Source organism: Temnothorax longispinosus, chromosome 7 (genome assembly GCF_030848805.1).
Source record: "Temnothorax longispinosus isolate EJ_2023e chromosome 7, Tlon_JGU_v1, whole genome shotgun sequence".
In the NCBI taxonomy this organism is placed as follows: domain Eukaryota; kingdom Metazoa; phylum Arthropoda; class Insecta; order Hymenoptera; family Formicidae; genus Temnothorax; species Temnothorax longispinosus.
Genome location: NC_092364.1, coordinates 1,362,996 through 1,377,222, shown reverse-complemented (window position 1 = coordinate 1,377,222; position 14,227 = coordinate 1,362,996). Strand labels below are relative to the sequence as shown.

General features: G+C 40.3%; 3 protein-coding genes across 11 annotated transcripts in view; 1 reads left to right on the top strand and 2 right to left on the bottom strand.

Moving 5' to 3' along the window:
• Positions 1-1,109: 1,109 nt before the first annotated feature.
• On the bottom strand, positions 1,110-4,625 carry Ras64b (ras-like protein 2). Of its 2 annotated transcripts, XR_011732995.1 has the most exons (5): positions 4,283-4,625; positions 3,130-3,217; positions 2,769-2,980; positions 2,390-2,644; positions 1,110-2,240 (listed from the first exon to the last, which is right to left on the bottom strand). XR_011732995.1 is itself a non-coding variant. In XM_071783867.1 (4 exons), the coding sequence occupies exons 1-4, from the start codon at positions 4,385-4,387 to the stop codon at positions 2,450-2,452; spliced, it is 600 nt and encodes a 199-aa protein (XP_071639968.1). In that variant the 5' UTR covers positions 4,388-4,625; the 3' UTR covers positions 1,110-2,449. The 2 variants fall into 2 exon arrangements, 1 of the variants encoding a protein (XP_071639968.1); XM_071783867.1 differs by having other exon boundaries at positions 1,110-2,644.
• Positions 4,626-4,698: 73 nt separating this feature from the next.
• On the top strand, positions 4,699-6,248 carry LOC139816370 (PAT complex subunit Asterix). The gene is made up of 2 exons (XM_071783871.1): positions 4,699-4,973; positions 5,480-6,248. The coding sequence occupies exon 2, from the start codon at positions 5,489-5,491 to the stop codon at positions 5,819-5,821; it is 333 nt and encodes a 110-aa protein (XP_071639972.1). The 5' UTR covers positions 4,699-4,973; positions 5,480-5,488; the 3' UTR covers positions 5,822-6,248.
• The window catches only part of Inae (inactivation no afterpotential E), a 44,241-nt gene continuing 36,003 nt past the window's right edge, over positions 5,990-14,227 (bottom strand). For 7 of the 8 annotated variants that reach the window (XM_071783784.1, XM_071783782.1, XM_071783787.1 and 4 more), the window contains 4 exons: positions 9,468-9,820; positions 8,281-8,637; positions 7,851-8,025; positions 5,990-7,780 (listed from right to left, as the gene is read on the bottom strand). In XM_071783784.1, the coding sequence (XP_071639885.1) occupies positions 7,502-7,780; positions 7,851-8,025; positions 8,281-8,637; positions 9,468-9,820 (1,164 nt within the window). In that variant the 3' untranslated portion in view covers positions 5,990-7,501. Of the gene's footprint in view, positions 7,781-7,850; positions 8,026-8,280; positions 8,638-9,467; positions 9,821-12,623; positions 12,833-14,227 lie in introns of all 8 variants that reach the window. The other variant, XM_071783788.1, reaches the window with a different exon arrangement.

Genomic DNA, 14,227 nt, shown 5'->3' with positions numbered 1-14,227 from the left:
TCCAGCGTGACTGGAAGTAATCGCGCGGCGTCAATATTAGCGCGGTCTGGTCAAGAATAGCACCGGTGGGAATCCCGTCTGACCACCTTGCCCCCCACGATCGGTCAACATCTAAATTAGGGTGAATGTGCCGTTGTAGATGCGTTACATTGTCGTTATTCGGTTATCGATTGGCCATATTGTGGTACCGCTGTTAATTATTGTCACATTTTATTATGCGACCCACGTAATAACGTTGGACATCGTAAGCAAAACGAAATTTTACTCCGAATACTGAAAAAAAATTACATTATTTGCTACACACAATTTATACTTAGGAATGTGGAAAATTCTTAGAATTTTAAATACTGCAACTCCTTGCCAATCATATTCCTTTATATACTTTATCAATCTTTAAGACACTCGATTTCCCACATAAAAAATTTTTGAATTTTAAATTCTCAAAATTTTAATTTTTGGAAATTGGGAAAATTCTTAAAATTTTAGATAACGTAACCTCATCCTTGCTGATCATGTTCTCCTGATTGCCGTTTTTCCGAGATTTTCGATTTTTGCGAGTAAAAATTCTTCCAAATTTCCCGAGGCAGAGAGAAACCTGAGAGTGGCCACGCCGGCGATTTAGCTTTACTTCACTTTTGCTCGAGATCGTTTTTACTCGACTGTTTAGGTGCTTAGTACGCCACTCGCACCCATTTTCTGTACTTGCCGCTTTAAACACGCTTGTATAACCTGCTGTTGATAAATTGTTTCCAAATCTCATAATTGTATGTATATACATTAATTTAAAAAAGGATATAATTTTATAATAAAAAATTAAAGAAAATGCAATTCAACAATAATACATGTGTATTTTATATCAATATATTTTTAGTACCGTTTATAATATATGACAAAAATAACAAAAAATTATTTTAAAACGATCAATATAAATAGTTCATTATATATATATTAATAATCTATATAGTGTGCTAAGCATAAAAATGCAATTTTACATAAATTTTACATAAATACGTAAAAATAAGTATAAATCTTTTGGCAAACTCTAAATGTACATTTAAACGTGAAATAATGTCGGAAAATTGGGAATACCAAAAAGAACATAATAACAATTAATTTTATATTTATATTATTTGGTTTACAGAAGTTAACAAACATAGATTGAATCTAAAGATCAGTTTGCTATAGACATTATTTTTACAAACATATAAATATATATTCAGTTACAAAAATAAATGGAATTTTTTATTCGATTCTTGCAGTTTCATAAATGTTATAAGTAACATTTCATAAGATGACCATTTCGTATAAATTATTAGTGTTAAGTATGATACCATATCATCGCAAAATTTTGTAATTCCTGTAATAAAGTGTCGTTTTGTAGTCTTATACATATATATATTATACATATATTATTATCTACGTTATTAAAGCTAGTATTATTATTAGTATCATTATTAGTACATCTCGGTATCACCAGCAACGAATCGAACCTTGACGAAATATAAAATCGAGCGAGCAAAATTATATGTTTCGTTATTGGTGAAACCGAAACTAGCTGAACACATTTTCATATCTCTCCACAAATATAGCGTTTTTAACCATAGACATTATAACATTACATTATTACAAGTACCACTCAATAAACAGATCAATAAAAACAAATTTATTTAACAGAAAAGAGAAATAAAAATTTTACATTTATAAAAGTATTTGTAGTGTCCATATTTTCCTTCTCGTTAAGCTGAGAATTATAAAGAATTAAAATATCATCATTAAAATTACGTACAACCTCGTAATTTTGTTTTAATAAAATAGACGTAACGATTGCGTTACAGATAATAACCGTTTTAAATTTTACTCATCGATAGTATTTGTAGAGCGTTCTTCCAGCAAAATTTATTAGAAAAATAATTATATTTGTCATTGGGCCATTGCCTCTATTTATGCAAGGTGAAAATTGACCTGCTATATATGGAAGCAAAGTTATTTTTCGTTAAACTCTATACATTACAAATTGAATACAATGGCATTAAAAAGAGTTACTTTACTGTCACATTGTAATTAATCATATTATCGTTATCGCCGCGAGACGATAGTAAATGTCGACGATAATCGTTGGTAAAACGTTGCCTTCTAGCGCAATAGTTAGAAAAGCACATGCGGTAATCATCAGTAAACTTGTTGCAAAGTTTGGCAGTTTGTTTATGTAATCAATATCGAAATCCGCGTTGTTTCCAATCCTAAACACGAAAAAGAATACTTTATTTGCGCGGAAGTGTAAATTATTTCCGACAAAGTGTATCATAAAAATTTCAGTTTTTTTTTTTGCGTGTGTAATTTTCGAATTTATCATTTTCTTTCCCTGTTTCTTCTCTGAATGAGAACTCACCGCCAAAAATACGGTCCGATCAGTGTGCTAAATCGTCTGTCAGGATAAATAGTTTTGTTATTACAGCATGCAACACTTCTTCTTGTTCTTCTTGTAATTTGGCTTCAGCGGCGGCCGTTCCGACAGTTGAAACTTTCTGACGATTCGTACCAGCTCGTGGAAAGCTTGATCGACGTTCATCCGTAGCTTAGCGCTGCACTCAATGTATGGAATCTTCAATTGACGCGCCATATTTTGCGCCTCCTCAATTGATACCTAAAATAAAGATTCAACTGGGTTAGTAAATTGTGGGAGGAAAAACATGGAATTACTTATTATTCTCTGCAGAGAGAAGCGAATGGGGTACGATTAAATTTGCTTACTTATCGACGATACTTACAATCCTATGATGGTCCAAATCCGCTTTGTTTCCAACCATTAGCATGGGAAACTCATCTCGATCCTTCACCCGAAGTATCTGCCTGTGAAACTTTAATATCTCGTCGAAAGACGAGTGATCGGTGACGGCAAACACGAGGAGGAATCCCTCGCCGCTTCTCATGTATTGTTCGCGCATGGCGCTAAATTCCTCTTGGCCAGCGGTGTCCAAAACTGTAACGCAAACATAGCTCTCTCAATATTCGATTTCTGATTCTGTATTAAACCGGATTCAAATTAAGCGAACGAGTGTGAATAAACACGAGCAAAAATAAAGACAGATCTTAAACTAAATTATATAGGTTGATGTATTCTTCGCTTACTGTCGAGTTTGGCTGGCACATCGTCGATAACGCACTGCTTCGTATAGGAATCCTCAATCGTTGGATCATAATCGGTCACGAAATAGCTCTGAAAACAATTTTAAATATATTATATTTTAGATATTCATCATGTATTTAACTCAGAAACGGGCATCTGGAATGAATCTTACACCCCAGTATCGAAAAAATAAAGCGTCACGGTAATTATAATGCGCCTCTTTTGTTCCTTTAATGTTTGTTTAGTTTTTTTTGTTTCTCATTTTCAAAAAATATTGAGTAAATCTATATAAGTTCAGTACATATTGTTCTCAAATACTGCTAAACTATAGAACAATCAAAAATATGCAATTAAATACGTAATTAAATACCAAAATATGTAATTAATAACAATAACTTTTATTTGAGGTGTAAAAATCATTTCAAGTAACTACTTATGCAAAAAAAATTAAAACACGTTTTAAATAAAAAAAAAAAAGACAGCCGATCATTCTTGATGAGGAGAATGACAAAAATTCAAACGGCATCTCACGTATTTGCCGATCGTCGGCAAATCGCATTCGATTTGCGAATATTGTCGCACCCCTCTGTTCCTCTCCGCCCCCTCGCGCGGGGGCTCGAGGTTTCGTCGGAATCGACGCGCCATGGCGCTGCCGCGTATATGACCATATATGACGATTGCCGTACGCGCTGTGACATAATGCCTAACCCGTCTTACCCGTCCAACTACTCCAACTGTTTGTTCTTCTGCCTCGTCGCGTGTAACGCGACCCGACGACGCGGCGACGTCTCGCTCGCGTATATTTCGCGATTACACCCCTTCCCCCGTTTCTACTTCGCCCATCGATTATCTCCGACAGGAATTCGACGATAACGCGTCGCGGCAATAATCGATGCTCCGGAGAGCGGCGAGGACAGATCGCATCTCGGAGACAACGACGTGAACGAACGCGACGTTTTCTGTTTTATTTCGGGGAATGTTCGGGGAATTTCCGAATAAAAGGGAAATTGGAGATTGGAGTTCCGTCGAGAGATCCGCGATCGGAAACGCCTCCGCGCGTCGAATCGAACGCGATCGATCTATCACGGATTCGGACATTCGGCCAGGCAGCATTGCATTATCGCGTTAGCGGAATGAATCGTTGCTGAAACTTACTTGGATGAATTGTATCGTGATCGCCGATTTTCCGACACCGCCCCCACCCACGACGACGAGCTTGTAGGTCTGCGCGTAGCTCTGTCTGTCAGCGGCTTTCGACATCTTTCTCTCTCTCTCTCGCTCGCTCGTGTTTGCTTTGCTCTCGTTGGCGCCGCACGCGCGCGATTAAACGCTCATCCCGCGTGGGTTGCGTACGATCGACGGACACGACGTCGACGTCGACACCACCACGGGAGGGACGACGTGTCCCGAGCGGCGCGGAAACGGGTATCGCGGAGCGGACGACGTTTCTCGCGCCAAGGCTCGTGCGCGCGGCCTCGGACGGTAGCCTCGCGGACGAGAGGCGCTCTCGCCAACTTTTTATGGTCGCAGGTCGGGATTCTCCCTCCGCGACGACCGCGACGATGTGTAGGTTTCGCGGTTCGCGGAGCAGTCGCGCGCGGCGCTGCGAGTCTACTTCGTTTGTTCTGTCACCGGTCACGGTGGTCACCAAGTCACCGTCACCAGTGGTCACGATTCACGGTGCGGCCAGGTGACTCCGTGACTCTCTGTCTCTGGGCCTCCTCCGCGACTTCCGCGAGTTGTGACGTGATTTGTGACAACCTGCTGATCTACTGTGTTTCACGGATTCTGGTGTTGGAATGCCAGTCGTTTAGATAATATTTGTACAGTGTCTTCCAATCTACACGTAAGTATGCCGTTGCCACTCTTAATTAATGTTATATGCTTGAAAACAATTCAACGCGAGATAGTAAACCTTTCCTGATAAAATAAAATTGCGTATTGCTTTGATAGGTACCGATTCATTAAAAAAGAAAAACTGTACGTCTGTTAATAGCAAATTCTAAACCTCAGTGAAGAGGATTGCTTCGAAAAATAATTATACATTGCACACCTGTTAATTTCCTTCTGACAGAAAACAAAGTTATTATTTAGCATCAATATATTCTTATTTATAACTGATTAATTTACCATGGGATAATAACCTTTCCTGATGAAAGACAATCCTACTGGCTTGATAGATACCAATTCATAAAAGAAAATTATACATTTGTTAATTGCAAATCACTTCTAAGCCTTAATGAAGAGGAAAAGATAGGGCTTGCTTAAAAAAAAAAAAAACTGTACACCACTGATTTCTTTTTGACAGAAAACAATAAAGTTGTTACTTAGCATCTGTATTCTGTATTGCAGATATTCAAAATGAATAGCTCGACAGATCCGAGGCGGCCGGACAAGGAGGTTCGCTACAAGCCACCGGGCTCAAACAATCAGACGCACATGCAGGACGACATGACTCCGGAGTACATGAACGTCATAGGAATGATCTTCAGTATGTGCGGCTTGATGATGAGGCTGAAATGGTGTTCCTGGGTGGCGCTCTACTGCTCCTGCATCAGCTTCGCCAATACGCGAGTGAGCGAGGACGCCAAGCAAATCCTCAGCTGCTTCATGCTGTCAATATCGGCGGTAGTGATGTCCTACTTACAAAATCCACAGCCCATGATACCGCCGTGGGCAAGCGCCATGCAATAGTTTCTTTTTTTTTTTTTTTACAAATATATGTATGCTCTGCGCAGCTTACTTTGTTAACGAACTGTCTTCGTCTTATACACGAGAAAATTTGAACATTTAACACGGAATCTACTGGAATGAATGACTGTTTATATTACACAGAGAAGTTTCCTGTAACAAACGAATGAATAATGATAAATTTACTGTAATAATTTATTATCACTCGGCATGCGACATCGAGTTCGCGTTACATTGATAATTTTTTCGGAATTTTTTCGTTCTATGGTGGTCTCAATATGCAGATAACCAATTGCATGTACATTATATACAGATGTAGCGGTTTTCTTTATCGTTTATTTCTTATAAATAGTTCTATGTTAAAATTAATTGTATATTCTGTGCATTTTTTCCTCTAAGGTTACAATAAATGTTACACTTTCTAAGCATACGTTATATTGACTAGAATTTAAATGCCACTTGGTGCTATTTTTTTTTACATAAGTACAGCGACATCAAAACTCCGATTCTTAAGCATATCCTCAAGAAAGGTCATATACTTGACAATCGCATTTTCTTTTGACTATATATAATCGCGATAACGTTTCGTGAAGTATTTTTTTATTCGCCCTAAGCCCTAAGTATCATCGTCAAACTCGAGCGATTTGACTAGAGTGTAATAAAAAGGTACTGAATAATTATTACTACGCCATATCGATTCGTATATTAAAGCACGTTCTAAGAACAGTACAAATTATATCAAAAACTCGAACAGAATTATGTATGCAAGATTTGATTTTTATTCGACAAATCCATTTAGAAATATATAAAAATCATGGTTTCTACTGTGATCTTAATAAACGATATTGATACAAAATAGGCCGTTACTGCGATATGCAGTACATATTTTAATCTCGATCAAGAGATTTATAGTTAGTTGCAGAAATGTATTTCTCTCTGACACTAGACGAGAGTAGGAATAGCTTTTCTGATATAGAATTGAAAATCCTCCCCCAAGAGATAGGTAATTTCATATTGCATAATTAACATCCAGCTTCATTAATTAATTGTTAAAATAATCGCTCGACTATTGTTCAACATTGTCCTTAGGAACATGCACAAGTACCTTCTTGTTATTGATATTTAAGCAATGTAATCCCGTTTGAACGAGTTATTGTTTAATAATTGTGATTATTACAGTAAGATTATCAAACTGTAATACCTCGAAGAAATGCGTTGCTAGTCGAAACATTCGTATCAAGACGGGACAATGTTTTGAAGAAAGTATGTTTAAATCTGTAAATCGAAGATGGACAGTCGCAAATGCGCAAAAGCGACATAAAAACGCATTTCAAAGATATCCTACGTTCATACGTTTCTTAGACTGCCGTTTAGGTTGATTACCTGAGAAATTCGTAGATTGAGGAAGAAGAGGAAATTGGTAAGAAGAAGAATTTGGCACATATATCCAAACGCCTACTTCTGACTACTGTTATCGTGCCTCATGGTCCTCGATTGATTTTATTTCAATTCGCTGAGCTAAAAAGTTCTTCACAATAAATATTCCTTCTAGTCGAAGTTAAGGAGGATCATACACGAGTCGCACAGAGCGATACCATTATTTCCTCCATTACGATTGTTTGTCGAGTGAAGGATGACTTCACAATCGTTGATTATGTCCAGCATTTATCTTAGAATCTATGACTAGACGCTGCTCTCTCCTCGTCCCACCAGCGTAATGGGATACACATATTTTTTCCGCTTGGCGTTGAAGAATGGCGAGCTGTGCTGGCCGGAGGTCGGTGTGGGCGACAGGCCTCGGAGAAGCGGTAACGATGCGTCGCCGCCCACGCCTGTAGCATCGATTCCTTTCTTCCATTCGGCACCTAGATCCGTGGCCGGTGCCATGAGTCCTTTGCACTCCGGTGAACTACGCACGCTAAGAAAGACGTCGTTGCTACTGTCGCGCTGGCCGCAGGAACCCTGAAGACACGAAGACACGATTGCGGACGATCGAAATTTATTTCTTATTGAAAGATAAATTGACCTCTACCTTCGCCTCGTAGAAATCCAAGCTGGACCCGTTGGTATTATTCTCCTCCTCGTTGAACTCCACCTGGACGCGATGCGAGGTATGGGAGACTCTCGAGGAGTGCGACGACGTGTGGGTCGACGAGTTCTCCGACAAATCGTCCCTGCAACACGCTGCTGTGCACGTCCGTTGTTCTCTGAAATATATATCATATATATTTATAGAATATATACAAGTTCTTGTGAAAGAAAGTTCAAGAATTATAGAATAAACGGTAGCTCACTAACTTCAATAAAATACTTAGACACAGAAAGATCAGCCCTATCTCGGAATTAAAAGCGAATTTTTATGCGAATGTGATTCGCGTTATATCATTCAGAAATCTCTTCTTTATATAGGCAAGTTAAATTTTTCCTTTAGTCCAAACTTTTTTATATACAAAGGTATCCACCTCCTAACGATAACGGAGTCCCGTCGTCTCGGGACCGGCGGCGGAAGACCGGCGGCGGCCAGGCTCCTGGCGCTCTCGTAACTCGCCTCGCTGTTGCCGCTGCTGCTGCCGTTGTTGCTGCCCCCCGCGTGCTCCCCCGTCCTCAGGAAGTAGTTCTTCGCCGAGAGCATCGCGTAGTGCAGATTATTCTTCAGGTCGTCCGCCGCCGTCGACAAGTTTCCCGGGATCTTGGGGGTGCGTCGCATCGGCCTGGGCGCCGGCACTTCCGGCGACGGCGGACTGCTCGTCGACGCCTCCGACAGCGTCTCCGGGGTGGCCAAGGGTGCGGTGCGCGTCGGGTCGTCCCAACGGCTCGGTCTTCGCGCAAAAGAAAAAGAAAGGGGTGAGTTTCACCCGCGAAGGGAAAACCTCGATCATTTCACCATCGAGCTACCGAAACTTCGTTTGCGGATTTCAAGATCCGGACGACACAAACGTCTCCTTCGGACCTTGTGTCGTTCGGGAACACTTCCTGCGCGACTGTGATCTTTTATATGATTCAATCGTATATCGGTGCGAGACGATAACTTTGAGGTGCACGATATCATATAGCACGGTGAGGATTCGGATCTAAGCGAGAGAAGCGAGAGTGAACGAGAGCGTGAAATGAAATTGCTTAAGATATTCTGAGTGAAGAAAGCGGGTGCGATGATTGATTCATCCTCTTGGATTCCTTGATACCTTTCTGATCAATGATACCTGTAATCCAACGATTCTTCCACCATTCATTCAAATATTCCTTAGAATTCGCTACGCTTTCTCATAAAAATCTACTTTGCCTTTGCGTCATTGAGATATCTCGATTAACGCGTGGATTCTAATAAAATCAAGAATTTTGGGTCAGCAATCGCATTTTCTTTAGACGTCTGGCAATAAGGGTAGTGTTGCTGGCACTAGGTGGTCAGAGTTCAACGTCATCACTTCTATCGCCGCTATCGGCCTCCTCTTCGGGGTTCCCTCCCTTCTTTTGTCTTGATACTAATTTTTCGCGGTTCGAAATATAAAAAAAAATGTTTCTGGTCGAAAAAAAGAAATTTTAAAAACTATTTCTATATAGCACCATTACATCTAGCATTACATTACATCGATTTCGATTATTCGCGCTGTCGGACCGCGAAGGGTTCAAAGTGGTGGTTCATCGTCCTTACGGTTTTCCGTCTTCCGGCCGGGGCGTGTGGAGCAGCTCACTGGCGAGGCTGACGTACTCCCACGGGATACCCCGGGAGTCCACGCTGAGCTCGCGACCGGCCTGCGGTATGTCCGTCGGGCTCTGCAGCGACGTGAAGCTCGTCTCCAGGCAGAGCCGGTGCGGCGGCGTGCCGGCTAGGTGGCCCAATTGATACCGGGACGGGCTGGACGGCGACAGCAGGGCCCGCATCTCCTGCTCCTGCAGCTCCAGCTCGTGGACCTCGATCGTCTGGTGGTCGCGCGCCGCCTCCGACGACCCCTCCGTCGAGGACGCCAGCCGCTGCGGCTTCGCCGGCCCCAGAGTCGTCACAACCTGGCACGACGCGAGCCACGACGTAGGCGGTATATAGTCGTGTCTATCTCGTTACAGAGTAGGTTCGCGAAACTACAGGTACAAATCGCGTCCGCGAATTTCTCGAGATCGGTTTCTTCCTCGGCCAACGTCTCGTTAAGTTTCTCCCGTTTTCGTTTTTTGCCTTGACTAGCCAGGATAATTAAATGTCACGTGAAGATTGAAACGAAGTTACTTCTCGTGGAAAAAGAACAAGGATTCGTCGGTTTGCTAGTTCAATTTTCTACGTTGATATCTTTGTAAGTGTAAGTCTCTTAATGTTCTCTCTTAAGATATCTTACTTAAATAAAGTTTACTTGAGATTTGAAAAAAAAATGATCCATCTTTGACTTGTGTGAATTAGCTCATTACTTACGTAAACTTAATTATAAGCGACACTCATAAGATTTTTTTTTCTATTTTCGAACCTACGTCGCAATTCTAACGTTCAAATTTTGTACCTATAATTTGTTGACACCTATATGGATCTTCATTGATCTTGAATCATTATACAATATACTTTAGACCCGTTTTAATAATAGTTTTCAATAAATATTTTCACTCTTTTATTACGTTAATTTATCGTCTAAATACTCTGCCGCATCTACTATCTTCCACGAGAGAAATTTTTAAACCAAGCACAGATACCTTTATCAAGATTTATCAAGATTGATCATATTCATCAAGATTTTTCTTGAAACTTGCGAGAGCAATTCCGCTTGCGACATTTTCCCATGCCCATCGCGCATCGGAGAGGGCCAATATCCGCGTTTCAACCGCAAATCAACGATGAACGGTCAATTTGCGTAATAGAGTCAGAAGTAACCGCGAAAATATTTAACGCCGATAATGAGAAGGCGGATACGCCGATATAAAGCCGCAAAACGGAAATCCGGAAAACGGGATATTTATTCCTCGTCCCGCCGAGCGTAAATTCTTTCAATCGCGCAATCTCGACTCTTCTTTTTCTCCTCGCGCGGAAGAATGCACGTCAAACAATTCTGGCGCGTTTACGCTCTCCGCTCGCGGCTCGACAAGAATTGCCGCGTTACTCCCATTTCTCTTTTACCGCGGCAATCGAGTTAATCTTTCACGTCGCGTCAGCGAAGCTCCTTTTTGAAAAGATTTAATCCGAGCTTTCTTTACTCAGTCAACATTCAAAGCGTCGCTATTCACCCTATGAATCTGCTTTGACTTGATTTTTTGAAAGATACAGTTGCACGAATTCTTAGATTTTTTTTATACTTTTGTAGATTTTATAGATTCATGGCGAAATTTTTTCGCAAAGGAATAAGCGAGCGTTTAGAAGCTCTGTATATCTTTGATACTTGATAAAAGCATTTAGAAGCTCTTTATACCTTTGATACTTGACAAGAGGATTAGATTTCTTCCCGCACGTTATATCATATATCGTATTATTACTAGCAGTAGTACATATATTTTTTTATCTTTGTATTTTTACGGTATATATTTCTGATTGTACGAAAAAGGATCTTCCATTAAAAAATGAGAATTCTTTTACGTAGATTACGGAAATTATTTTTATATAGATTATAGAAATTAATAGATAAAAGCTGTCTTTCGCATTTACATCGTAAGAGTAAGGTCTTACTGGCAATCGTCCTTTTCCGTGTTAAAGCTCGTGATAATACTTGCGCGATAAAACCGTGTCTTTCACATTACTGAATAATGGATTATCTTAATTCGTATATCATCCCCTATGACAGTTATTCTTGCAAACATCAATCTCGACGCTACTTCCTACTGTTGTCAATCACACTTGTTTCGATCATTAGTTGCCAGCATGCAAACCAGACGATACTCTCGCCAAAATCTAGTCTAGAATCAATCAGGCCAATCGACTCTATAGTCGAGTGCCGAGTGCACAATGAAGACGATATCATCAATCAGTGCATGATGCGCATGCATTTACGTGTGTATGCGTGTGTGCATGTAGATATATTGTGCGTTTACGTGATACCGGTCCCGATCTATATGTACGATCAACGTTGCGTCAGGAAGTGCTTACCCCTTTACCGGAGCGCGATCGAATAATCAAACTCGTCCTGAAACCGACCGACGGACCGACGAACTCTATAGGCTCGGATATTTCAATTCGATTAATGTTTTGTGTATAGATCAAAATTCCCGGTGGGCGATGACGCGAATCGAACTTGTCTCATGTAGCACGCGATATCCGCGGAATATATTCTGGTTTAATCCCATTGACCACAGAACGTCACAATTTTAATCTAACATCCGTAAGATATCTCAGTTCGATTCCACGGTATTCGTAAAATATTTAATTTTAATATGCTCCGAGCAGAAAGTACCTTGAGGTTTTCGTGAAATAATATCGTATCGAGCAACAATTATGAAAATTGAGTCTTAAAATATGTCGTATTTCTATATGTGTAAAAATGTATATACTTCCTAGCAAAGAGAAAAAAATATGACATTTTAATTAATTAAATCTACCACATTGTTTTATAAAATTAAAGTTCGTGTCGCAAGTGTGTAATAGATATCTTTCTTTGGAATGTAATGAAGAATGATTTGTCCATTATGACATATCGCGGATAAAATGACGCGACAGAGATCGAGAGAGGAAAAATGGAACGTTAAAAATACCCCCGAGAGAGATGCCTCGGGCACATTTATCCTCGTTTGCACACGGATCAATTCTGGACGTTCGAAAATTCTCGGGGAATAATCCTGGGGATCATTTACGACATTTCGCTACGCGAGGCGCTCGAGCCCTGGATCAAGTTCCCCGTCCAAGTACCTTGTGTCGTGGCGCGAGGAGGGTGCGGTAGCGCGGGCGTCCGGTGTACCCCGATGGTGGAGCGCCACGATGCTCGGGTGATGATCGAGGGGTGGGCCCCTGAACTCGATAGCCGTCGTGTCTATCACCGCGATGGCTGCACTAGCATCGGCCCCCGTCGCCGTCGCTGCCCCCGCTTCTGCGCAGCCCCGATCTCTGCACGCCAACACCTAATCCACATCGCAGCCATGCACCCTCAGCCACCCACTTTGCGCTGATCTCTAACCGCTCTCAATCGCTTAAGGCCGGCCGATTTTTCGCAACGGGTTCTTCCAAATACGTTTTGAAAAGCTCTCGCGGAATACGGTTTTGTAATTAAAGTACTAAATTTGTCCAAAGATGAGAAATTTAAACGCTGGATGTCAGTGGGGGATTGCTACGTCCTACGTCCGTCGAACCTCGGCAAACTAATTAAGTAATAACCGTTTCTCGTATTTGCCCCGGAATACAGCGGTTCTATTAACAATCTCGCGATTACACTCCTCCTTTTCTTTTTCTGAAAACGCCAGTCGCTAGCTAATCGAGCTGATTAGCAATTAGGGCTCGATTAGGATCAAGCTAAACATCAACGTCCCTCTCATTGTAGGTCTAAGATGATGATAACGTGATAAAAGAGATTTGTTGTTGTGACGTTTGCGCGATTTAATTGCCTGACTTTGTTATAATTTAACTTCTCGATTCTATTTCGGGCTAAATTACGGCTGTTCGAGTTTTATCGGTATAACGCGAAGATCGTATCTGCTTTTCCTGCCGGAATTTCAATTTAAACTTGCTTAGAACAATCGAACACCTCAATACTGAGTCACGTTAATTTCAATTCGTTCTTTCGGCGGTTTATTACACAAATTCTTCTTTTCTAATAAACACTTTACACTTGTTTGAAAAACTAAAACATGTTTAATCAAGTCCATGCGTATTTATCGCTAAACGTACAAAATTACGATTTAATATTGGCAAAACAAAGTACATTACAAAGCTGACTACAGTAAAGAAATATAGCATAAAAGTTGTAATCATATTAATAAAACAAGTGAATTGCAGAATGACAAATAGCGACTACGTGACGCGACTTAAACCAATAAATAACTAATGGGCGCAAATCGAGTGTTATTAATAATGCTCAATGCCTTACGACGCTAAAAAACGCTAAAATATATACGAATATTTCATACATGTATATATAAAATTAATATATAATTTCATTTTTATATTTTTTCAGAATTTTTTTATTTTATATCTTGTTTTTAATTCCAAGCGAGTCGTCAATGTCGATACGTCAATGTCAAGAATTAAAAAGCTATTAAAAAGCTTCGATAAATAAACCACGTTGTTCCTGTGGCAGAAAATATTGTATTAATTAAAAAAAACATACATCGCAAATTATACAGAATAACAAAGTTGTTACAGAAATCGTATGCATTCACAAAACGACAAAAGTGTAAAACCTTCAATTTACTTTCGTCTGAATTTTTCGCAGTGGACGTCGTAAAAAAATATATTGATCCACATTATCATCGCGTATTTAGCGCTAAATACGTCCGAATGTCACATTGCTTTGAAATTTC